The 24,865-nt window shown below is 45.6% G+C and overlaps 2 protein-coding genes across 2 annotated transcripts in view; both read right to left on the bottom strand.

Annotated features, from left to right (window-relative positions):
• LOC144327638 (uncharacterized) overlaps nucleotides 1-24,865 on the bottom strand; it is a 138,179-nt gene that overhangs the window by 4,454 nt on the left and 108,860 nt on the right. The window contains exon 6 of the mRNA XM_077928046.1: nucleotides 21,774-23,437. Coding sequence (XP_077784172.1) covers nucleotides 21,774-23,437 — 1,664 coding nt within the window. The remainder of the gene's footprint in view (nucleotides 1-21,773; nucleotides 23,438-24,865) is intronic.
• LOC144327647 (zinc finger protein 213-like) lies at nucleotides 1,575-5,195 on the bottom strand. Its single transcript, XM_077928073.1, has 5 exons — nucleotides 5,099-5,195; nucleotides 3,444-3,936; nucleotides 3,165-3,246; nucleotides 2,798-2,880; nucleotides 1,575-1,847 (listed from the first exon to the last, which is right to left on the bottom strand). The coding sequence occupies exons 2-5, from the start codon at nucleotides 3,843-3,845 to the stop codon at nucleotides 1,617-1,619; spliced, it is 798 nt and encodes a 265-aa protein (XP_077784199.1). The 5' UTR covers nucleotides 3,846-3,936; nucleotides 5,099-5,195; the 3' UTR covers nucleotides 1,575-1,616.

Below are 24,865 nucleotides of genomic sequence, written 5' to 3'. Positions count from 1 at the left end.
GGGCGGTGTTATTTGGAGCGATGAGACCCAAATCTCCTTGCTTGGTAGTGAAGGCATGAAATACCCGAGGAGAAGAATCAGATAACATTTACATCCTATTTGCATTACACTGACCGTGAAACACCCAGACAGTGTGATGATCTGGGGTTGTATCGCAGCAAAAGGTGTGGGCAGAATTTGCGTCATTAATGGGAATATAAAAGCAGAAAAATGCATAAACGAAATATGTGAGCCCAGGTGATCATTTCCCAGATACCGAAGCATTTTTATATTTTCAACAGGATTCAGCTCCATGTCGTGTTGCTGCTGTGTGCAAAAGGAGCATTCAAGATAATGATATTTCACTGCTGGAATGGCCTGGGAATAGCCCACACTTTAACCCAATCAGAAATCTTTGGAGCCGACTAAAGAAACTTGTTAATAAGAGGCAACCCAGCAATAAAGCCCAATTAACAGAGACAATAATTCATTCTTGGTTTCACATTCTTACAGCTGCAGAACTAAAGACTTGGTTCACTTCATGGGAAGGCGTTGTAAGGCCATAATGAAAGCTAAAGGTTACCAATGGTTACCAAAGGTTTCACGTTTTTTCTTTATGACTGCTGTTCTAATAAATACTCCTTCATAAAATTCATCGCATTACATTCTTCATTAAATTATCTTTCCATTGCTATATAATTTTATGGTATTACTCCATACAAAAGTGGTGTTAGGAGCCATCAAACCTCAGAAATACACTTTTCACAGAAGGTTTCCACAATTTCGGCCACTAGGAGAAGTTGTTCATTTTAAAGTTAATGTTCTTTTATATGGAATCAGATTATTATTATTTATGTTTCATGTTTATATGTGTGTTGGAAGCTGCCCAGAGTGGCTGGGGCAACCCAGCCTGATGGGCAGGGTATAAATATAAATTATTATTATTACTACAGTGGTACCTTGATTTAAGAATAGTCCTGTTCCGGAAAGTTTGTAAACCGAGGTACCACTGTATCATCATCATCATCATCATCATCATCACCACCACTGCTACTTTTCCTGAGATTCAATAAGTCTAGCTCTTCTCTGGGATGAATTTTGTTTGGCCCAGTCATGGCATCCCCTCCATCTCCAATGTCAGTCGTCTCTTTGGTCAACCCAAGACTGACAGCAGCAAAAACAAAAGCAGAAAACCTGAAGCTACTTATCTTTCCTAACAATTCTGAAGCTGACATTTAAGATGGCCTGGGTAGTTGAGACCAGCCCAATCGTGGTAGAAAAAGCAATAATTTGAGGAAGATTGCTAAAAAAGCACACTGTAAGTTACTCTTTATTGTGGGGGTGTTAGGTTCCCAGGTGTTATAGGGGTCATTATTGAGATCTGTGAAAATATATGAGGTTGGTCACATTGAGGTATTTTTTGAATTTCCAGGCAGATATGACGATGCATGTGGAGGAGCGGAGACGCGAACCCGGTTCCCCAGATTACGAGACTACCGCTCTTAACCACTATACCACACTGGCTCAGAAGTTCAGACCAGCCCAATCCTGGTAGAAAAAGGAATAATTTGAGGAAGATTGTTCAAAGAAAAAACTGTAATTTACTCTTTATTGTGGGGGTGTTCGGTTCCCAGGTGTTATAGGGGGCACTGCTGAGCTCTGTGAAAATAGATGAGGTTGGTCACATTGAGGTATTTTTTGAATTTCCAGGCAGATATGACGATCCCACAGGGAGCCTTACCAAGAGAGGCCACGATCCCACGATTCTCCTCCATGACGTCCTTATGCAGAGCTCTCTGGTCAGGATCCAGCAACGCCCACTCCTCGTCCGTGAAACGAACAGCGACATCTTCAAAGCACACTGGACCCTAAGAGAAAAAGGGAAATGTCCTCCTCTGAGACAGAAATATGATCTGCTACACAATGCTCTGTTGTTTCCTTCCTGTAAATTGCGGTGTTGTTTCAATAGGATTGCTTTGCTGCACATTTTATTTATGGATGCTTATTTTATTCTGCATTTTAATTATGGGTATTCGTCTTTGTTCAAATAGGTGGTACTCCACCTTGTGTTTTTCAAGTCATTCTGCCTAGGCAAGCATTCCCGTTTCCCCAATGGAAGGATCCACATTCTCTTCTCCTCGTGAGCTCTTCTGGGGAGTTCCCTCCCAATGCCCTAGAGCCAAATTCAAGGGATTCATGGAGGAATGGGGAGGGGGAGGAATGGGAGGCAGGCCCCATTTTGCAGCCGATGGGGCTGGTTAGTTGAATCCAGGCCACTATTTGTTCTCATTTGTCCACTGCTTAGAAAACTATTTTAGCATTCAGTGATCAATCTAGAAATAAAATAAGCCTATTTTGAATGGCCATCTGTCTTGAGTGATCTAGCAGAGATTCCTCCATTGCAGGGGGTCTCCTGGCTCTGAGAGACAAGCAGGGAGGGTGGCTTCTGGCAAAAGGAGAGGGAGCCACCGGTGGCTCTTCCTTATCCTGACTCACCTCTGCCTCTCGACCTTCCTCTCCCACTTGCCTCCTTCCTCTTCTGCCTCTGATTCTGCACTGCATTCTGCCACAGAGTCTCCCAGCTCACTAAGCTCTGTTTCCCCTTCAGCTTCTGACACCTCCTCTTCCCAGGCTTCTCCCTCTTCTCCCTCTGACCGCTCATCCTTCTTCTACCTCCACTTCTTGGGCTCTCAGCAATCTCAGCAATCTTCCTTCCTGGTTCCCCAGGTGCATCCTCCCACCATTCCTCTGTGCCCAACCAGTCCATTACATTGCTCCATTCCTCGGCCTCTGTCCCCACAAGGCAGCTTCCCCTGACCTGATCTGGTTCCACAGCTGCTGCTTCCCTTCTGCCCCCATGAAAAGACGGATCAGGAGGTCTTGCCGGCATCCTTCTGCCACCTGCAAAAGATAAAAGGTAAACAGGACGCCAGGAGTGCCTGCTTCTCTCACAGGTGAAACAGGGCATCTCTTACTACAGATGGGCTTTTGAGAAAGCCTTTCCTGCTGAGAGTATTTGGACGTTTGTGCCCATTTCATATGTTTGTGGTGCAGAAATACATCTCCCCTCCTCTGGACCCTTCTTCCCAACTGTATCTCCACAAAACAAGATGAAAACAACTCACAGATCAGTTGGAAAACCAACAGAATGAGACCAAACGGAGAAAAACCACCTTCCTCCTTACCCAGTGGCCTCTCTCTGGTGTCCAACGGAGGCCTCTCTGCCTCACAGGGATCCAGGTCCATTTCTGCAAAGAGATCCTTTCCCTGGAAAAAACCACAATGATTCAAACCAGAGAATGGGGAGAAATATTAGAAAGAGAATGACAAAGACTTGAAGGGTGTGAGATCTCATTCCATGGATGCTTTCCCAGAAATAGGATGGGCCATCAGCAGACCATTATGGGATGTTCTCTGTCCTGTTGGGAGCCCCTTGGGAATATCCAGAGGAAAGTCTCTCTCACCTGCTTTCTCTCCTCTGCCTGACTCAGGAGGAAACCTTCGGCCAGGGCCACCGCCTGGGAACTAGTCTCCGCTCCACACTCCCTCACCCAGCTCTCCATCTCCGGGGGAAGGACAGCCAGGAACTGCTCCAAGATCACTAGGTCCAGCATCTCAGCTTTCGTGTGCCTTTCCGGCTTCAGCCACTGATGGTAAAGGTGGTAGAGTCGGCTGCAAACCTCTCGCGGTCCTTTGGCGTCCTGGCAGCAGAACTGCCTCAACTGCCAGGTCCGCCCCTCTGAGCGGAGGGTGTCCTCCTCACCCAGAATCTTATGCACTGGGTTTTCCCAGAATTCTCCACTTCTCCCAGTTTGGCTGGCATGGCCTCTTCCTGCTTCAGGGCCAGCCGAGTCTTGCTCATCCATCTGTGCTCTCAGGAAGCCTCTGAGAGATCGGAAGGAACCCTTTGGTCTTCTGTCAAGTTCTGCCTGTTTAAATGAGAAGCTCTAGCAAATCCTACAAAGCAAATACATTGTTCTGTTACAGAATTTGTAGGACAGGGGGGGAAATGGTTCCCTGAGCAAGCATGACTGCACCACATCCCAGACCATGAGCTATCTTTTTGAAAGAGAAGAAACAAGTCTCTAGCCTTCTAGCAATGCAAAATGTGGAGGCAACTGAAGGGATTTCTGAGAGATTAATCAACCTGGTTTCTCCATCATTCCAGTCAATTGATGACGTCGGAACCTACCGACAAACTAGTCATTTCTATCTTGTGAAAAATGGATGCTTGGTTCTAGTGGGGGTCCTCAGGAGTTGCCCCCCACACCTACACCCACTCCGCTGCTTCTGTCTCCTTTTCTTGCACTTGGACTCTCTGCCACTCTCAGAATAGACTTCTGGGGCGGGGTCCCTTTTTCTTTGCTCTGAGGGCCAGGTATGTATCTGGCCAACCCCCTGAGGGCCAAGTGGGCAGGGCCAAAGACACCTCCCTTGATATTTAGGTGGGTAATTTATTATTATTATTATTATTATTATTATTATTATTATTATTAGATAGCTTAACACACACACAGCCATTGATGCCAAGGTCCCTGCAGGTTCGGTGAGTAGCAGCGCCCATTTCCGGCTGCTTTGCCAGCAACAATCCCTTTGGGACAGAGAGGATGTGGTCCTGGGATGCCATGCTCTGGGTGCGAGGGGATTTCTGCAGTGGCCTCCGTGGGGAGCTGCCCTGGGAGACGACTGGGAAACTGGTCTGCAGTGCAGCAGCCAGACTATGGGATGGGATCCCTCTCTTTATTCCCGCCCTTTCTCTCCCACCTTTTTTCCCTTCCTTCCTCCATGTGGGGTTTTCTTTGAGGGTGGGGGGCTAGTCCACCTCCTCGTCCAGCTTTGGAAAACCATTTGCACATGTTTCCTCTGTTGTGCAATGAGGCTGAGCGATGTCACACAGAGTTAAAGTCCCAGGGACTCCTTTGTTTAAAGAAGGGAGATTTTTTCTGAAGGGGGGGCGGAGGGCCAGATGAGTTTGGGATCCTCTGATCTGCAGGAAGGAGAGTGTGGCAGACCTGGCCCCTCCCGGATCAGGCCCCCCAGGCCTCCTCCCCCTGCTGCAGCCCTGGGACCCCCCGTCTCCCCCCTGCACCCTCTGGGGGGAGAGAGAGAGGAGACTCACCAGATCCCAGGAGGAGACAGCGAGGCAGCCCTTGCAGGAGAGACCCCAAAGCAAGGAAAGGACTGGGGAGGGAGGGGCCTTGGCTCTGGAGGACCTGGTCCCCCCTTGCTTCCTGGCCTCTCTAGGAAGGCAGCTCACTTCCCTTTAACCCTTGCCAAGCCGAGTCCACCCAGCTCAGCCCTCTCTCAGATTCTTATTATTTTTTATGGATTTAGGGGGCAGCTGCCCCCCTGGCTCCGCCAATACCCAGATATCCTTTGGGGGGGTGAGGCTCTTGGCTGGACTCTGAGCATCTCCCTCCCTTGGCCAGAAACCAGAGGAAGAGCTTGCAGGGAAAAGGGCTTTGCAGGAGGCAAGGAAGCTCCTCCTGGAATTCAGGAGTGGAGAGATAGGAGGGGATCCCAGGGTCATCTAGTCCAACCCCCAGCAAGGCAGGAATCTCAGCTAAAGCATCCATGGCAGATGGCCGATCTCTGCTGAGAAACCTCCAAGGAAGGAGAGTCCACCACCTCCCAAGGGAGACCTTTCCCTGCCCAACTGCTCTTAGATGTCCCTCAAGGCAGCGGGTCCTGAGTTCTATACCTGCTGAAACAATCGCACTGGCTGCCAAGGAGGAACCCAGCGAATTTCAAAATAAATAAATCCTATTCTCAGCATAAATGAGTAATACTTTCTCATGCATGCTTTTTATGCTAATATACAAAAGTATGCCATTTCCCTTTCCAGAAATGCTTAATTGCCAATTCAATGAACTGAAAATGGATGGTTGCTGTTATGTTTGGGGAAGCTTTTAATATTTGATGGACTATTGTATTTTAATATTTTTTTGGAAGCTGCCCAGAGTGGCTGGGAAACCCAGCCAGATGGGTGGGGTATAAATTATTATTATTATTACTATTATTATTATTAACCAGGTGAGTGTTCTCCTTTCGAAAGAGGGAGGTGGAATCTCCACAGTTGCTAATAGCATAGCATTGAAAGGCTAGTGAAATATGGGGAGCCCTAGAGCGTCTGCTTGGCATGCAGAATGTCCCAGGGTCAACCCCTGACATCTCCTACAAGGGCTGGACGAAATCCCTGTCTGAAACTCTGGGGAGAAGCTGCCAGTCAATGTAGACGAGGGATCCTCAAACTATGTCCCGTGGGCCGAATCCAGCCTGTCAGGGTCATGAATCTGGCCTGCACAGCCATTTCAGAACCCGCCAAGTGTCCGAGGCTGAAAGCATCTCGCCGCCTGCTCAGTCAGTCCTTGCGTCCCGCAGAGGTAAACACCACAAATGTGGTGGCGGTTCTACCAATGAAAGGCCAGGGGATTTTGCCCGGGGACGCGGAAGTGTTGTCTTTTGGCTTGAAGAGCGAAGTTGAGGTTCCTTACGTATACTTTAAAGGTGGGAGAAGGAAGTGTAGTCCTATTTCTGTGAGTGGCGCAGCAGTCTTTCCACTCTTGTGATTTAGTAGTAGGATCCCTGTAGTAGGACTTGGAATCCAGGAGGAAACTCTTGGAATAGCCTTGCCAGGTGCTCAGGGACGGACTCACCTGTCCCCATGTCCCTCTCTTTGCAGATGTGCTGCAAACTGTGTTAAAATGTGACATCAAGCCATAGCTGTCAACTTACAGATTTGAAAATAAGCGACCAGCAGCCTTGAAAATAAGGGACCAGCAGCCAGAATAAGGAATTTTAGTCAACCAGCTGAAATATGAAGTTAAAAGGGACCAGATAATTTTGGAGAGCAGCGCCAGTTTTTAGCCCTTCGTTTCCAGAGGTTGCTGCTCAAGACACCAGCCGATGAAACACCGCAATTGAATAACTACAAGCAGCAACCACATTTCGCGCAAATCAAAGTCCAAACTACTCATCCTCTGCAGTTGTTAACAGACCTAACTGAAAAGAACGGCTTTCTCTTCTGTTGACACCAGAGAATTCTAGAAGACATTCACCCTTTCCATAGCATTATGGATGCAGATTCCCACAGACAAGTTTCTTGGCAAGACAAGGGCCTTTCCTGGCCATAGAGTGTCCTCCTCAGCATTCCCAACGAAGGAGCTGGGTTGCAAGAGCTGCAGCTGATGGGGGAGGCCTGTCCTCCCCCCTCCCATCTCACCTGGCTGCTAGGTAGGAAAGCAAGACCCAGAGAGAGTTGTGGGAAACCCCAAAACCAGCTTGCTCTGTGCCGGAGCCAAAGCTGCGACTAATAGAGAATCAAGATCTGTTTGGGTGTTGATGCTGTGAGCCCCTCCGTCCTACACTCCGGTTGTGTATGTGAGTAAATAAAACTAGATATCATAAAGACGCCATAGTCTCCGCTGACTTTCGTTGCAAGGAAACCGAAGATGGGGAAGCGCCTGGGACCCCTGGAATCTCACCCCTCAGAGACTGGGGTAGTTTGCAAATACAAACACAATAATTTGTGCCTGTGTTCCTAATAGATAACTAAGTGTGAAGAGCATGTCATGTGCTTTAGCAACAGCCCTCCTGGAAATAAGGAAATGCAACCCCCATTGCTGGTTGACTCAAAAGAGCAACAAGGGAATCTGCTCTGGTGTCCCATGAGGTCTGTGGGGCCATTAAGTGAGAGGAGCCACTTTTCATAACTGAATTAAAGAAATTTTAACATAATCAAACATTCAAATTACATTTTACAATTTGGATTAACACCCCGCCACCACACAACTTCCCCCAACTTCCCTTCCTGGTTTATAAAACCTCTGTTTCTTTTGCTTATAATTTTGTATTCCTTATATATTAAAACGAAGGTTATAACATTTGTCTCTTCTTCTCATTTTTACCTCATAATTGTATTTTCTGTTTGTATTTTTCCATTACTCAAATCCTGCCAGTGAGTTCATTTCTATGCATTGTTTCTGTATATACATCTTAAAAGGTTCCCAATCTTTTAAAAAGTCATTATTGTCCTTATTTTTAAGTCTCTGAGTTAGCTTCGCCATTTCAGCCTATTCCATCAACATTTCTTGCCAGTGTCAGAGTGTTCAGGAGGGGTTAGTTACGCTGAAGTACTGTCCCTCAGCTAGGAACCTCGCCGATGGTTTCACGAAACCACTAACCTTCCAGAGGCATGGAGAGTTCTGCGAAGGTCTGGGTTTGGGATAACAGTGGGTATGTGTTTCCCCTCAGACGCGAAGCAAGAGGGGGTGTAGAGTGTGGTGGTGAAAGAGTTAACCTCCTCGTGCTTCGTGCCTGAGGGAGGGACTCCTATGGGAAGTCAGTCAGGATGCCACAGTCCTTTGTTCTGTGAGTCCGCTTTCACAACTTTTGGTTGCTAAGTGATGAGAAGGGAGTGCAAGGAGACGCTGTGCCAGCTGGATCTCCTGCCAGGACTACAGAGGACTACTCACTCTCCTGCCAAACCAGGCTCCGAAGACATCAGGAGATCCAGCTGGCACAGCGTCTCCTTGCACTCCCTTCTCACCACTTAGCAACCAAAACGTTGGCTCCCATAACCTCTTGAACTTCTGCCTGTCCAGTGCGTTTCCCCTGCGTACAAAACACTGCTTTGCTCTCAGTGCAATCTTCTGGGAAAACCTCACCTAAGGCAGGAACAGCAGAGATTTGCTGTCGTGAAGTAGAATAGGGAGTGAAAAATAGTCCAGGCACGGCTTCTTCAAATCTAATAGCTTCATTTACAAGCAGTAAATTACACCATCGGAAGATTCAGACATCTTCTCCATCTCAAAGCATAACTCCGACACACTCCGATCTGAAATCGAAATCAGACTCACAGAACAAAGGACTGTGATGTGACATCCTGACTGACTTCCCTTAGGAGTCCCTCCCTCAGGCACGAAGCACAAGGAGGTTTCCTCTTTAACCACCACACTCTACAGCGTATTCCATCAACTTTTCTTGCCAGGGTTCTTTCGCTGGTATTTCATCGCTTTTCCATCTTTGAGCTAGTAAAATTCTGGCCGCTGTTGTCACATACAGGAATAGATTTTCCTTATCTTTTGGTAAATCCTGCCCTAAAATACCTAATAAAAATGCTTCTGTTCTTTTAACAAAGGTTTTTTTTCCATTTCATTATAGATTATCTCCCAATAGGTGGAGCCAGGTGGGCCCAGGTCCAGGTGAGGGGGGTTGCCATGGTGACAAGGACCACAGACTTGCAGGCGGCCATTTTGGGTTAGTAGTGAGGCGAGTAGAGGAGAGAGCAGTTGGTGGCAGTTGATGGAGGACAAGGCGAGGCAATCAGTGGATTCTTATTTTCTCAGTTTCTTATTTCGCTTCTTATTTCATTTCTTACTTGTTTTTCTCTTCTTGAAGATGTGCCACCGGCTTTCATCATCCAGCAATGGTGAGTATTGGAGGAAACAAGAGTAGGGAGAGCATAGCTGTCAACGTTTCCCTTTTTTGAAGGGAAATTCCCTTATTCTGAATAGGATTCCTTGCAAGAAAAGGGAAAAGTTGACAGGTATGAGGGAGAGGATCCCTGACCTGGTCCCCCCTGCCAGGACTCTCAGTTGAGAGGAACTGACAGCCTGACTTTTGCTGGAGCCAGAACAAGATTTCTTACTCCAGGTGATGCAGAGCTGCCAGGCAGCTGCCCTAAGAAGACTCCACGCCCTTCAGGTGTCCAAACATCGGACAGCAGAGGCCGTTCTGGGGCCGCCGGAGAGGAGGACCCTGCTGGCTTATGTTCAGGTATCCTGTTTGAAAGGGGAATCATCTTAGGGACTTCCTGTGAAATTCTGCGTCAGGGATGCTGCTCCTAGAATGGAGGTATGTGCAACAGGTCAGTCGCGATATACTGGTGGATCCACAACTCTGATCACTGCTCCCTGAGAAAAGCTCAACAACTCTGGGCAAAGACGATGGGTAGGTGACTGGCAGGTTTTTTATTACTGGGAGTTAGTAGCGTCTCTTGGAAGTTGGACGCCCCTGCTATAATGCATAGGTATATACACACAAAACAAAACCTGATAAAATTCATAAAAATCCATTAAAAAAACAAACTACTCAGAGACAATTCAGAGTGGGAGAACTCTGAAATTTACCTGTGGAAAGAATCTTGCATGTTAGATTTGGACCTTGGCAACCTTTCTTCCATTGTTGATGTACTTCACCATTATTTCCCCTTTGGGACCCCCTGGGGCAAAGATTTGGGGCAACCAACCATTTTACACAAACACACAAAAGGGGTACTTCTCACTGCAGTTCCCTTAATTTGAATCAAGTTTCATGTGCAGAGCATAGCTTTGTCACCTCTTGGTTTAAACCTACTTTTTCTGTTCTTTTCTTCTTTTTTAAAACTAACGCAGCCACTGTACATGTACAGGGTTCATGATTCAGCAATCTATTATACCATTTGAAGTGTGGCATCACCTGACTAAATTACCATTTTAATAAAGCCATGATTGGCTTGTCTTACCAGGGACTCAAGGAAGGCGGAGGGGTAGATTTAAGATTTAAGAGACCAAATTCCCAAGGGCATAAAACCTTTTCAGTTAGTTTAAAATCCACTTTCCCAGTTTGATGTCCTAAGACATTTCTGATACGTATGCTTTCCTGTTTCTTTTTGCTTAGCAAGCAGGCTTATAGATCTGAAACTTTAAATAGATCAGAACTTCAACATTCAGACAACTCAACTTTCCCACCAAAAGCCGGGAATAAAAGTTTGGTCAAGGCACATTCCACCTAATTATGAATTTGTATGTGCTTTAAACTTTGGCTTGACTTTAGCCTATTTGAAGTCTGATTTGAATAACAAACAAAGTGATGAAAATACCCAGATAATCACTCAAATGCTTGATATTGCCAGCTCTGCTTCAAAACATCACTTCCTTCACCTCCCACTTCTTAACACTCTATTCCAAACTCTGAAAACCAATCCTTCCATCTTTTTCTACCAAAGAGCAAAGCTTGGCTGAATTTCAGCCCATCACCCCACCCCACCATAACTTAAAATTCACTCTCCAATGCTTGCAGACACGTCCCTTCTCCTTCGGTGATGCCCAGAATTCACATTGTGACAACTTTAAAGATGTGCCACCCCATGTCATTTCCGTAACACCTGCAATCATGTGTGTTGTGTTAGCAATTCACTCCTCCCGTTGCTGGATATGTGGCTAGTATGTCACATGTCTCTCTTTACTTTTTTTTATTGAATATTTATTGAATTTTATAACAAATAAAAATACAGATCTCAATCATCATGTTATTTGCCATTGTTTTCCCTCCCTTCCTCTGAACTTCCCTCAACTTCCCCTCTGCTGAGTTATTTAGCTTTATTTGTTGCATCCTGCTTTTCTTATATAAAAGCAATTTCCCAAATCATTTCTCTAAAGTATCTGTTACTGAAATAAAGTTGTGAACGTTTATTCAAACCCTGCCAGTGAATCCAGTCCATTTTGTTGTTTCTGCAAACAGACTGTAAATGGTTCCCAGACTCTTTTGAAGTCCTTTTTGTCCTTCTTTCATAGTTTATGTGTTAGCTTAGCCAACTCTGCATAGTTCATCAGTTTTTCTTGCCATTGTTCCTTTGATGTTCCTCTCCCAATATAGTGCAATCAAGATTCTGGCCGCTGTTGTAGCATACATAAATAATATCCATTTTTCTTTTGACAGCTCTTGGTTTGGGATACTTTAAGCAGAGGCTTGACAACCATATGTCAGGAGTGCCCTGATGGTGTTTCCTGCTTGGCAGGGGGTTGGACTCGATGGCCCTTGTAGTCTCTTCCAACTCTATGATTCTACTTAACAAAAAGGGTGTTTAAGAAAGTTCATTTTGAACATGAACCTGTTTACTTTCCTAGGCTTGGAAAGTGTCAGAAAAGAAGTCAGTCTTATCTCTTCTGCTCTGCTGTGCTTTTGCACTGTTCTTTGTCTCCCTGTCTGTTGCTAAAGAAGAGAGAGGACACCATTATGATCCGTTTGCTGTCGTCTGCAAATGTGATGAGCATCCCCTCAATTCCTTCATCCATGTCATTTATCAAGACGTTGAACAACAACGGGCCCAGGACAGAACCCTGCAGCACCCCTCTGGTCACTTTTCCCCAGTATGAGGAGGAACCATGAAGGAGTCCTCTTTGGGTTCGGTCAGTCAAATCCACCTAACAGTTACCTCATTCAGCCCACATTTTACCACCTTCCTCGCATAAATATCAGAGGACTTTGTCAAAAGCCTTACTGAAATCAAGATGCACTACTTCCAAAGCAGTTCCCTGATCAACAAAGTTTGTAACTCCATCCAAAAAAAAAAGAGAGAGAGGTTTCTCTGGCTTCACTTGTTTTTGAGAAAGCCATGCTTTCATCCTGTATATTTATATTGTAAAATCTTAAGATGAACGCAAATAAATTTAAAAAAGAATAAATGAGGATATTGACAAGCTAAAACATGTGCAAAGGAAGGAGATTCATGTCTTTATCTAATTTGGAAACCACCCAACCCAGTGGTGCCAACTTGAATAAAATATTGGTGGGGGGCCATTTAAGGCCCGCCTTGCACAATCAATCACAGGATGCATGCACACCATTTGAATGGCAATGCCTATAATGGCAGCAACTTTTTAAAAAAGTAATATTTTGAGCCCGTACTTCAATTTCCCAGCAGCTCCCCTTGCCCCGGAGACACTTCTAGCATTCCATCTCCTCTACCTGTGGCATTGTTCAGCAGTGGGGAAAGCGACCTCTTCACACCGGAGGTCCATTTGGTATGGCCCTTTCCAGGTTTTTTCCTGCCCCTTGTGTTTGTCTTTCATTTGTTCTCCTATGTGTGGGTACTCTAGGTGGCACAGAAAGCACCTAGAAGCTCCCTAGAGGTTGAAGTGCCGATCAAACTTCAGTCTTGCGCTCTATTAATTCCAATTAGCAGTACTGGGGGCGGTTCAGATTCTGGGGCAGTGCTTTTGGCCAGCAGAGGGTGTCACAGGGCCAGCCTACTTTCCCTTTACAGCAAACTTGGGTCTCCAGCTGGTTTTGGACTACAACTCCCATCATCCCTTGCTAGCAGAACCAATGGGGAGAGACGATGGGAACTGTAGTCCAGGAGCTGCTGGGGTCCCAAGTTTGGGAAAGCCTCCTTCAAAGCAACTTATCCATTTTGCCCACAAAGATGGGACCTGTCCACGTTTGTATTTTCTTGTATTTTGTTTTCCTCATGACCTTTGTGAGTTTATTTTTTTATTTTTTAAGAGAAGGATAAAAGGTTGTGTTTGCGGAAAAACACACACCAAAAACTGGGGGGTGGCATCCTCAAATATTTTATTGGGGGATGGGTCAAAGACCCCTAGGCCTTTAAGAGTTGGCGCCTATTGAGGAGATTTCACCCCTCCCATACCCAAGAATCTCCTGATCATCTCCTGATGGTCTCTGCTGACTCTCCAGAGAGAAGGAGGCGTGTCCTGCCTATCTACTTATTCTGCCCAGCAACATATCAGTGTATGTGTGAGTGAGAGTCAGTCAGTCAGTGTATCGGAGAGAGAGAGAGTGTTAGAGATCGTGTCTAGAGATAAGATTGCTGCAAAGAGCAGCTGCAGACTCTCAGAGTAGCATTGATGTATGCTCAGAATATTCAGCTCTGTATATAGTTTGTATTATAGCTGTAGTTATAGAATAAAGGAAGATACTTTACAGAGCTGCTCTCCGAGTGGTTTATACTCTGCAAGACTCTGCAAAACTCTGCTGCGCAACGACTGTATTATTGAGACAGTGAATCCGGTGCTCTCAGCTCTAAGCTGTGAGTCCACAGCACTGTGACCTGTTCCTGTGAGAAAGGAGGTCTCTGGCGGTGCTACCCAGCTCGCCTAGCCCAGTCGGGGTTGAGGTGCATGAGTCCAGTTGGTGCACTGGCTCAAGGGCGATGCTGACATCGGTTATGGGCCCAGTCGTTGTTCCAGTCGTCTGACCTGACGTTGTTCCAGTCATACCAGTCGTCCCAGTCGCCAGAGGTTTCTGTTGCTGATCGCTGGACGGCGGAACGGAGGCTGCATGCTGGACTGAGTTGCGGTGCCTAGAAGCAGAGCTGTTTTGGAGCAGAGTGTTCAAGCTGCCGCTGTTGCTGTTGCTGCTGCTTGATTTATGGAGGTATGTTGCTGACTGCCAAAGAAAGAAGATAGCATCCCTGTTTGCCTGTTAATTGCGCTTTGAGTGGGAGAGAGAGTGGCTGAAGGAGTCAAGGCTCTATCTGTGTTGCACGAGGGAAGTGTCTTGCTCTAAGTAATAGCAGACATGGCCTGTGCACATCCTGGCCAGATGGCTCTGTCCTTTCCTCTCCTCACGCCTGAAACCTACGCCGTTTGGCAAGTAAAGATGAAAGCGCTTTTACAGAGGGAAAAGCTATTTCACACGATAGAAGATGACCCTCCCGAGAAGGATGATGATGATTGGGCTGAGTGGCATGCTGCAGACATGAAAGCCCGAGGGACAATTGTTTTGAGTGTTTCAGACCACTTGCTGGTAAACTTAGAGGGTCAAGAGACTGCACAAGCTGTTTGGCATAAGTTGAGAGATATGCATCTGAGGCAGAATGCTGGTTCCAGTGTGATTTTCTTCAAGAAGCTGTGCAGACTTCAGTTGGAGAAAGGTGGTGATTTGCCTAGCCATCTATCTCAGTTAAAGCGTCTCAGACAGGACCTTGTTCAGTGAGACCTGGCTATTTCAGAGGCTGTGTTTGCAATGCTAATGATAAATAGCCTAGATGAGTCTTATGATGGAGTAGCTGCCCAGATTTCCACAATGCCTTCAGACCGGCTAACAGAAGATTATGTGTCTAGCGTGCTCTTGAATGAGTGGGATCGCAGACAGGCTGTTAGAGAAAGCCGGGACAATGGTGCTGTTAAAAATGTGCTTGAAAATGTGCCTGAGTCTTCAGCAGGGGGAAGTGAAAGTGAAACTGCTGCTGTTAAAGCTTTGAAGTTGAAGCGGTGCTTTTCGTGTGGAGCACAAGGCCATTTGAGTTTCCAGTGCAAGAAATCTTCGAAAAAGAAGGGAAACTTCAGAGGCAGAGGGGGAGGAGGAAGAAATCCCCAAGCACCTGCTACTTCAAAGGCCTTGATCTCTCGCTGTTCCAATCAACGTGGGCGGAGTTTCTTCGTGATCGACTCTGGCTGTTCAAACCACGTGGCCAAAGATAAGGATCTCTTTGTTCAGCTTGAGAAGCAAGAGAAAGAAATTCATCAAGCAGATGGGACAGTTCTCACGAGTGTGGCAAAGGGAACTGTGTTCTTAAAGAGCCTGAATGCAACAATTAAGAATGTCCTGTATGCACCTGATATTCAGGACAATTTGTTGAGTGTTTCCCAGCTTGATCGTCAGGGGTTTAAGGTGGTGTTTGCTAAATCTCGCTGTGAAATTCTTAGAGATGGCAAGCTCATTCTATATGCAAAATGTGTAAATGGTTTATACCAATTGCCTTTTGTTACAGGTACAGGTACTGCAGAAGCAACTGAGAAAGAGTGTTGCAATTTATCTGTTGAAAAGAATGAGAAGTTACATGACCAATGTATTCATCATTACCACCGTGTTTATGGTCATTTGAATTTCCAGGCTGTGGCAAAAATGCCTTATATGGTTCAGGGTATGAAGTTGAAAGAATGTCCCTACCACATGAAATGTGTTTCTTGTGCTGAGAGTAAGGCAAGGCAAGCTCCCAAAGGTACAGAGTCTGGGAGAGAGGCCAAGAAACCATACGAAGTCATTCATGCAGACTTAGTGGGGCCTCTAGCGCTCTCTAGAGGCAATTCAAGGTTTTTCATGGTTTTGATAGACTCCTATTCGAGGTATGTTTGGGTCTATATGTTGCAGAAAAAGTCTGAAGCCTTTACTAAGTTTCGCCAGTTTTGTAAATGGCTCAGAAATGTACATAATGAGAATGTACGTTGTATTTTCACAGACAGGGGTGGAGAGTTTTGTTCAGAAGAGTTTGAGAGTTTTCTTTCTGAACAGGGCATTGAGCATAGGACCGCCATGCCCAGATCACCCTGGCAGAATGGTTTATGTGAGAGAGTAAACCAGACCCTGCAGCAAGGAATCAGAACACTATTACATGATTCGGGGTTGCCCAATCCCTTTTGGGCCGAAGCTCTTTCGTTTTTCTGTCACGTGTATAACAGGAGGTACCAGTCTAGTGTAAATTGCACCCCGTATGAGATGCTTCACGGAAGAAAGCCATGTGTAAAACATTTTAAAATTTTTGGTTCGGAGGTTTGGGTGCACACCTCGCAGGGTGACAAACTGAGCAAGCGTGGAGAACATGGTATTTTCCTAGGATATGAGAAAGGGTCTTATCGTGTTCTGATCACAGACACGAAAACCATAAGGCTGACCAGGAGTATTGATGACAATCCACAATGGGACAAAGTTGGCGTTTTTCAGTATCATCCCATTTGTGATGATGGTGCAAAAGGGGCAAAGAAAGTTAAGAGGGAGGCAAGTGTTGTTGGTAGTGATAATCCTGATGCCAATGTAGTTCCAGATGATGGCACAGATTATCAGAGCACAAAAGCCTCAGGTGAGTCTGACGCTGATTCAGACTTAGCAGCTTCATATACTTTAGCTCCCCATTCTCCCAAAGAGGAAGAAGCACCAGAACAAGAGGATCAGAGAGTTTTGCGCAGATCCGAAAGAACAACCAAAGGTTTACCACCGAAAAGGTTTTCTGAAGAGTTCGCCAAGACTGCGGTCACGAGCAACTCTGGTGGGGTTTTTAAACCAGACATGAAGTGTGTTGAGAGTAGTAGCACAAAACGCTTTATTTATTTCCTTACCTGATATTTGAAGGAAAGCATGTATTTGAGTTCTGAAAAGTGGTTTGTTCAAATCTGCCTAATTAGAGATGTCAATTTGCATTTGAGAGGAAGAAATGTGTGTGAAGATTTTTCTAGAAGCTGCTTATTCATTTGCATTGTCACAGTGTGTTATATGCCGGGGGGGAAAAAGATACCTGCAGATATGTTAACCAAGGTTGTAAGCAGAGAACAACTTTTGGAGTGTATGTGCAAGTTGCAGTTATGTAGAAGATTCTTGAAATGGTCGGATGAAATGGGGGAGGATGAGGAGATTTCACCCCTCCCATACCCAAGAATCTCCTGATCATCTCCTGATGGTCTCTGCTGACTCTCCAGAGAGAAGGAGGCGTGTCCTGCCTATCTACTTATTCTGCCCAGCAACATATCAGTGTATGTGTGAGTGAGTGTCAGTCAGTCAGTGTATCGGAGAGAGAGAGAGTGTTAGAGATCGTGTCTAGAGATAAGATTGCTGCAAAGAGCAGCTGCAGACTCTCAGAGTAGCATTGATGTATGCTCAGAATATTCAGCTCTGTATATAGTTTGTATTATAGCTGTAGTTATAGAATAAAGGAAGATACTTTACAGAGCTGCTCTCCGAGTGGTTTATACTCTGCAAGACTCTGCAAAACTCTGCTGCGCAACGACTGTATTATTGAGACAGTGAATCCGGTGCTCTCAGCTCTAAGCTGTGAGTCCACAGCACTGTGACCTGTTCCTGTGAGAAAGGAGGTCTCTGGCGGTGCTACCCAGCTCGCCTAGCCCAGTCGGGGTTGAGGTGCATGAGTCCAGTTGGTGCACTGGCTCAAGGGCGATGCTGACACCTATTCCCTATACCCAAAGGCCTCAGGATGGCTACAACATAAAAACACAACATAAAAACACAAAACATCACATGTTAAAAGGGCATTAGATGACTTTTTAAAAATTATTTATTAATGTTCTTATGTTACATTGGTAAACATGATCATGTTACATCACAAGGCTTATTTTACTATAATTTTCAACATGTATACAAAGTTTCCATGCTAGAAGGAGAAAAAAAAACAAGGACAAAAAATTATTCCAAAATCATATATGTACCAACACTTTGGACTTCCTGTCTATCCCGTTGTATATTCCTTTTTCACAAATGAATGTATTCTTATTATTGTATATTTGTTTACATTTTTTTCTAATACATTCCTATATCAATATGTACCCTTGGTCTTATTTCTCAACTCAGTCTCTTTCCAACGTCAATTGAATGCTAGCATAGATAGCGAAACTTTACTGTATTTTTGAACATATATCTATCCCATTTTTAAATATATTTTTTTGTTTTGAAGTGCCTCTCAGGCTATTTGTCAACTGCACCATTTCAGCAAATTCTTGTAGCTTGTTATGCCAGTCAGTTATTGTCAAGACTTCTTCTTCCTTCCACCCCTTTCCCACCTAAGTCCGAGCTGTGGCCGTTGCATATAGGAATACCTCTCTAAAGGCATTCGGGATGTCCCTGCCAACAATACTTAACAGAAATCCCTCTGGTCTTTTTAGAAAGGTTATTCCAAACACTTTTTTTAACTCATCATAAATTAAGGCCCATAATACTTTGATCTTCATACACGTCAATTAGCCAAAGCTTGGATTCTAAAGCTGTATACAGTGGTACCTCGCACGACGAATGCCTCGCTAGACGAAAGGTTTTTCCGTTTTCAATTTGCCCCGCAAGACGAATTTCCCTATGGGCTTGCTTCGCAAGACGAAAACGTCTCGCGACTTTGTTTCCTTTGTCTAAAAACCATTAAAACCAAGGGTGCTTAGCTTGAACAGCTGCAGTTGCGACTTGACTTCGAGGAGCAACTGTTAGCACGTGGTTTGGTAGCCTTTTCTCAGACTTTGCTCACTTTTTAATCTTTTCCAAAACTTTTCCAGAACTTCTCTTGCATCCATTTGGTAAGTTAAACTTTTAAAATTTTTTTTGGGGGGTTTGGATTTTGGGTTGGGGTGTTTGGGATTCAAGGACTTGGTGTTGTGGGGGGGTTTGCGATAATCTGGGAGCTTGTGGGGCTTTTTTGGGAGTTTTTATGTTTTTCTGTGACCATTGGGCCAGGTTGTTTTTTTTGGAAAATTTTTCTGAGGTTGAATTTCTGAGTGCTGGCTGGCTGGGGGAACAGTTGGGGAGGTTTCTGCAGGAATCTGGGAGCTTGTGGGGCTTTTTTGGGAATTTTTATGATTTTCTGTGACCATTGGGCAAGGTTGTTTTTTTTAATTTTTTTTTCTTCTGAGTTTGAATTTCTGAGTGCTGGCTGGCTGAGGGAACAGTTGGGGAGGTTTCTGCAGGAATCTGGGACCATTGGACCATGTTGTTATTTTTTGAAATTTTTTTTTGTCTGGGTGGGGGAACAGTTGGGGAGGGGTTTGCAGCAGTTGGGGAGGGGCAGGGGGAGCAGTTGGGGAGGGGTTTGCAGCAGTTGGGGAGGGGCTGGGGGAGCAGTTGGGGAGGGGTTTGCAATTTCTGTGTTGTGGGTGGGTGGGTGTCTGTGGGAGCAGTTGAGGTTTTTGAAGACATTGGTGATTTTTGAAGCTTTTCCAAAACTTATTTTGCAGCCATTTGAGGTTTCTGAAGACTTCGGTGATTGATTGTTGAAGCTTTTCCAGAACTTCTCTTGCATCCATTTGGTAAGTTAAACTTTTAAAACTTTTTTGGGGGGTTTTGGATTTTGGGTTGGGGTGTTTGGGATTCAAGGCCTTGGTTCTGGGTTTTAATTTCTGTGTGGTGGGTGGCTGGGTGCTTTTGTATTTTTTGGATTTGAAGCACATCACTGATTTCTTTTTCTTTTTCTGAGTTTACGAAGGTAAGAGCTGTGCTGCCATGGGACCCAAGAAGACTGCTGCTGCGGTGGCCGGCGAGAGGAAGAAGGAGAAGGTGACGCTGGAAATGAAGAAGGAGATCATCCGGAAGCACGACGGCGGAATGCGTGTGACGGACATCGCCAGGGAGTACGGGAGGAATCCATCAACCATCGGGACCATCCTGAAGATGAGGGAGAAGATCCTGGTGACTGATGCAGCCAAGGGAGTCACCAGGATCGTGAAGAACCGCCCAGCTGTTCTGGAGGAGGTCGAGAAGTTGCTGCTCATCTGGATAGAAGAGAAGCAGCGTGCAGGGGACACAGTGTCTGAGGCCGTCATTTGTGAGAAGGCCAAGGCCTTGCACGCTGACCTCATCCGGGAACAGCCAGGAACCTCAGCCGAGCCAGAAGTCTTCAAGGCTAGCAGAGGTTGGTTTGAACGGTTCAAGACAAGATCTGGCATCCACAGCGTGGTCAGGCATGGAGAGGCTGCCAGTTCTGATGTTCCTGCGGCTGAAGACTTTGCAGCGGAGTTCCTGGAGGTTGTGAAGACGGAGGGCTACATTCCACAGCAGGTCTTCAACTGCGACGAGACCGGGCTGTTTTGGAAGAGGATGCCCAAAAGGACTTTCATCACTCAGGAGGAGTCCAAGTTGCCTGGCCACAAGCCCATGAAGGACCGTCTGACCCTGCTCTTCTGTGCCAACGCAAGCGGCGACCTGAAGATCAAGCCCCTGCTGGTGTACCACTCGGAGAACCCACGGGCCTTCAAGAGACACAAGATCGACAAGGAGCGGCTGAGTGTCATGTGGCGATCCAACAGCAAGGCTTGGGTCACACGTGTGCTGTTTGTGGACTGGGTCAATCTTGCTTTTGGCCCTGCTGTCAAGCAGTACCTGCTGGACAACAACCTGCCGCTGAAGGCTTTGCTTCTGATGGACAATGCTCCTGCCCATCCTAAAGGCCTTGAGGTGGACTTGTTGGAGGAGTTCAGCTTCATCAACATCATGTTCCTGCCGCCTAACACCACACCACTGCTGCAGCCGATGGATCAGCAGGTCATCGCCAATTTCAAAAAACTCTACACCAAGGAGCTTGTCAGGCGATGCTTCGAGGTGACTGACTGCACCACCATCACCCTGCGGGAATTCTGGAAGGACCACTTCGACATCGTCACCTGCTTGAAGATGATCACCACGGCCTGGAACGGGATCAGCCAGAGAAATTTGAATTGCGCTTGGCGCAGCCTGTGGCCGGACTGTGTGGCACCAAGTGACTCTGATGCACCAGAGTCAACAGTGGTGCAGGACATTGTTGCCTTGGGGAGGACCATGGGCCTGGAGGTCATGGAGGAGGACGTCTGCGAGCTGGTGGAGGAGCACGACGACGAGCTGACCACCGTGGAGCTGGTCGAACTGCAGGCAGAGGCTGCGCAGGAGCAGGCCTCACTGGAAGAGGAGGAAGCAACTGAGGAACGGCTGTCCTCCGAAAAACTGAGGGACATTTGCCTGAAGTGGTAGGAGGTGCAGACTTTTGCAGAGCAACACCACCCTGAGAAGCACGTGGCACATGACGTTGGGAACTTTTTTGATACGAGGGTCATGTCGCCTTTCAGGGAACTGCTGAAAAGGCGGATGAAGCAGCAGACTATGGACAGGTTCTTGACCAAGAAGCAAAGAGTGGAAGAGGAGCCTTCTTCGAGTGGTCCCCCAGAGTCTTAGAAAATGTATGTACTGTGCACTTGGTTGATTTTTAAATGTTTTTCTGTCATGTTTATAAAGTTAATTTATTTTCCCTTCAATTTTTGAACTGCTCTTTACAGTATGTGTGACTTTAAAAAGCAGTTAATAAACTGTTGTTGTACCAAATTTGGCTTTGTTTGGACTTTTTTTGACCATAGGAACGCATTAATTGATTTTCAATGGATTCCTATGGGATTTCGTGATTCGCAAGACGAAAAATTCGCTAGACGACAAAACTTGCGGAACGAATTAATTTCGTCTTGCGGGGCACCACTGTAATGGTTTTTCCCACCTTTGTATGGATTCTTTGATGGGAAGTGAGATTCCGGCTGTTACTGAAGCTCTTTCAACATTCCACACACTGATAAGGTTTCTCCCGTGTGAATTCTTTGATGGGTAGTGAGATGGGAGCTCTGACTGAAGCTCTTTCCACATTCTACACACTTATAAGGTTTCTCCCCTGTATGAATCCTTTGATGGGTAGTGAGAGAGGAGGTATGAGTGAAGCTCTTTCCACATTCCACACACTGATAGGGTTTCAACCCTGTATGAATTTTTTGATGGGAAGTGAGAGAGAAGGTCTGACTGAAGCTCTTTCCACATTCCACACACTGATAGGGTTTCTCCCCTGTATGAATTCTTTGATGGGAAGTTAGATGGGAGCTCTGACGGAAGCTCTTTCCACATTCCACACATTGATAGGGTTTTGCCCCTGTATGAATTCTTTGATGGGAAGTGAGAGAAGAGCTATCAGTGAAGCTCTTTCCACATTCCACACACTGATAGGGTTTCTCCCCTGTATGAATTCTTTGATGGGAAGTGAGAGAGGAGCTCTGAATGAAGGTCTTTCCACATTCTACACACTGATAGGGTTTCTCCCCTGTATGAATTCTTTGATGGGAAGTGAGACTGCGGCTGTTTCTGAAGCTCTTTCCACATTCCACACACAGATAGGGTTTTGCCCCTATATGAATTCTTTGATGGGAAGTGAGAAAGGAGCTATCAGTGAAGCTCTTTCCACATTCCACACACTGATAGGGTTTGGCCACTGTATGAATTCTTTGATGGGAAGTGAGAAAGGAGCTATCAGTGAAGCTCTTTCCACATTCCACACACTGATAGGGTTTTGCCACTGTATGAATTCTTTGATGGGAAGTGAGATGGTGGCTGTGACTGAAGCTCTTTCCACATTCCACACACTGATAAGGTTTCTCCCCTGTATGAATTCTTTTATGGGAAGTGAGAGCAGAGCTCTGATTGAAGCTCTTTCCACATTCCACACACTGATAGGGTTTCTCCCCTGTATGAATTCTTTGATGGGAAGTGAGATTGTGGCTGTGACTGAAGCTCTTTCCACATTTCATGCACTGATAAGGTTTCTCCCCTGTATGAATCCTTTGATGGGAGGTGAGAGAGGAGCTATCAGTGAAGCTCTTTCCACATTCCGCACACTGATAGGGTTTCTCCCCTGTATGAATTCTTTGATGGGAAGTGAGATGGGAGCTCTGACTGAAGCTCTTTCCACATACCACACACTGATAGGGTTTCTCCCCTGTATGAATCCTTTGATGGGAGGTGAGGGAGGAGCTATCAGTGAAGCTCTTTCCACATTCCACACACTGATAAGGTTTCTCCCTTGTATGAATTCTTTGATGGGAAGTGAGACTGTGGCTGTGACAGAAGCTCTTTCCACATTCCTCACACTGATAAGGTTTCTCCCCTGTATGAATCCTTTGATGATAAGTGAGAGAGGAGCTATCAGTGAAGCTCTTTCCACATTCCACACACTGATAGGGTTTCTCCCCTGTATGAATTCTTTGATGGGAAGCAAGATTCTGGCTGTGACTGAAGCTTTTTCCACATTCCATGCACTGATAGAGTTTATTTCCAATAAGATTTTGTTGATGGTAAGTGTAATGGGAGCTCTCACTGCAATTTTCTCCACACTCCAAATTTTTACGTGGCTTCTCCTCTCTGGGGATTTTTTCACGGTCACCTTTGTTCTCGATTTCCGATTCATCAGAATCTGCAATGGAGACAAAAATGGATTAGAGCCTCCGGAATAAATGGAGAAGAACTGAAGGGAGTTGTGTCATATGACAAAGACACATGAGAGCAGAAGCAGGAAACAGGCTGGGAGGTGCTGGGGCTGCACAATAATTTGGGTCTACTAAAGTCATTCAGGTCTAACTGCTAACTGTTGAGTCAAACTGACATGTGACTTAGCAGCCATTTTCTCTCTGTGTTCTCTGTAAGATTTCAGTCAGAGTCAGTCCGCCTCAGTTGTGAGCAGAGTCAGTATGTAATCTCAGTCAAACTGTTTGGAACCATGTTTTTATGAAGAAGTTTAATTTAACTCAGTAAAGCTTATTCTTTCACTTAGAAACTCAGCATTATTAATTTACACTGCGCGTCAAATTGGGTATGTGTTCATTACCTGTGTTGTTTGTCATTAACCAACACATTTATTATTGGATTCTGATGAATTGTTGAATGTTGCTTTCTTTGATACACAGTAGTGATCAAAATCCCCTTCATGGATCACTGCCTTGCCGTGGCGAAGGGACTTGAATAACTCAGAGAAGCTATGCAAAGAAATAGAGGAAAACAATAGACTGGGGAAAAGCAGAGATCTGTTCAAGAAAATTGGAGATATGAAAGGAACACTTTGTACACAGATTACCATAATAAAGGACAAAAGTGGTAAGTACCTAACAGAAGTAGAAGACATCAAGAAGAGGTGGCAAGAATAAACAGAGGAACTATACCAGAAAGATATGGATGTCTCATACACCCCAGGTAGTGTGGTTGCTGACCTTGAGCCAGACATCCTGGAGAGTGAAGTCAAATGGGCCTTAGAAAGCACTGCTAATAACAAGGCCAGCGGAAGTGATGATATTCCAGCTGAACTATTTAAAATTTTAAAAGATGATGCTGTTAAGGTGCTACACTCAATATGCCAGCAAGATTTGGAAAACTCAGCAGTGGCCAGAAGATTGGAGCAGATCAGTCTACATCCCAATCCCAAAGAAGGGCAGTGCCAAAGAATGCTCCAACTACCGCACAATTGCACTCATTTCACACGCTACTACTTCTGCTTCATTGACTATGCAAAAGCCTTTGACTGTGTCGACCACAGCAAACTATGGCAAGTTCTTAAAGAAATGGGAGTGCCTGATCACCTCATCTGTCTCCTGAGAAATCTCTATGTCGGACAAGAAGCTACAGTTAGAACTGGATATGGAACAACTGATTGGTTGAAAATTGGGAAAGGAGTACGACAAGGCTGTATACTGTCTCCCTGCTTATTTAACTTATATGCAGAATTCATTATGCGAAAGGCTGGGCTGGATGAATCCCAAGCCAAAATTAAGATTGCCGGAAGAAATATCAGATATGTAGATGACACAACCTTGAGGGCAGAAAGTGAGGAGGAATTAAAGAACCTTTTAAT

The sequence above is a fragment of the Podarcis muralis genome, chromosome 4 (assembly GCF_964188315.1).
Source record: "Podarcis muralis chromosome 4, rPodMur119.hap1.1, whole genome shotgun sequence".
NCBI lineage: Eukaryota > Metazoa > Chordata > Lepidosauria > Squamata > Lacertidae > Podarcis > Podarcis muralis.
This window is presented reverse-complemented; position numbering and strand designations above follow the sequence as displayed.

What these genes read in the sequence shown, in the direction of transcription:
- LOC144327647 (XM_077928073.1), bottom strand. Translation starts at nt 3,845, where the DNA reads ATGGATGAGCAAGACTCGGCTGGCCCTGAAGCAGGAAGAGGCCATGCC. An exon ending in AGGCAGAGGAGAGAAAGCAG is followed by an intron (nt 3,247 to 3,443) that starts GTGAGAGAGACT and finishes GGTTTTTTCCAG; the next exon opens with GGAAAGGATCTCTTTGCAGA. An exon ending in CAGCTGTGGAACCAGATCAG is followed by an intron (nt 1,848 to 2,797) that starts GTCAGGGGAAGC and finishes TTTTTCTCTTAG; the next exon opens with GGTCCAGTGTGCTTTGAAGA.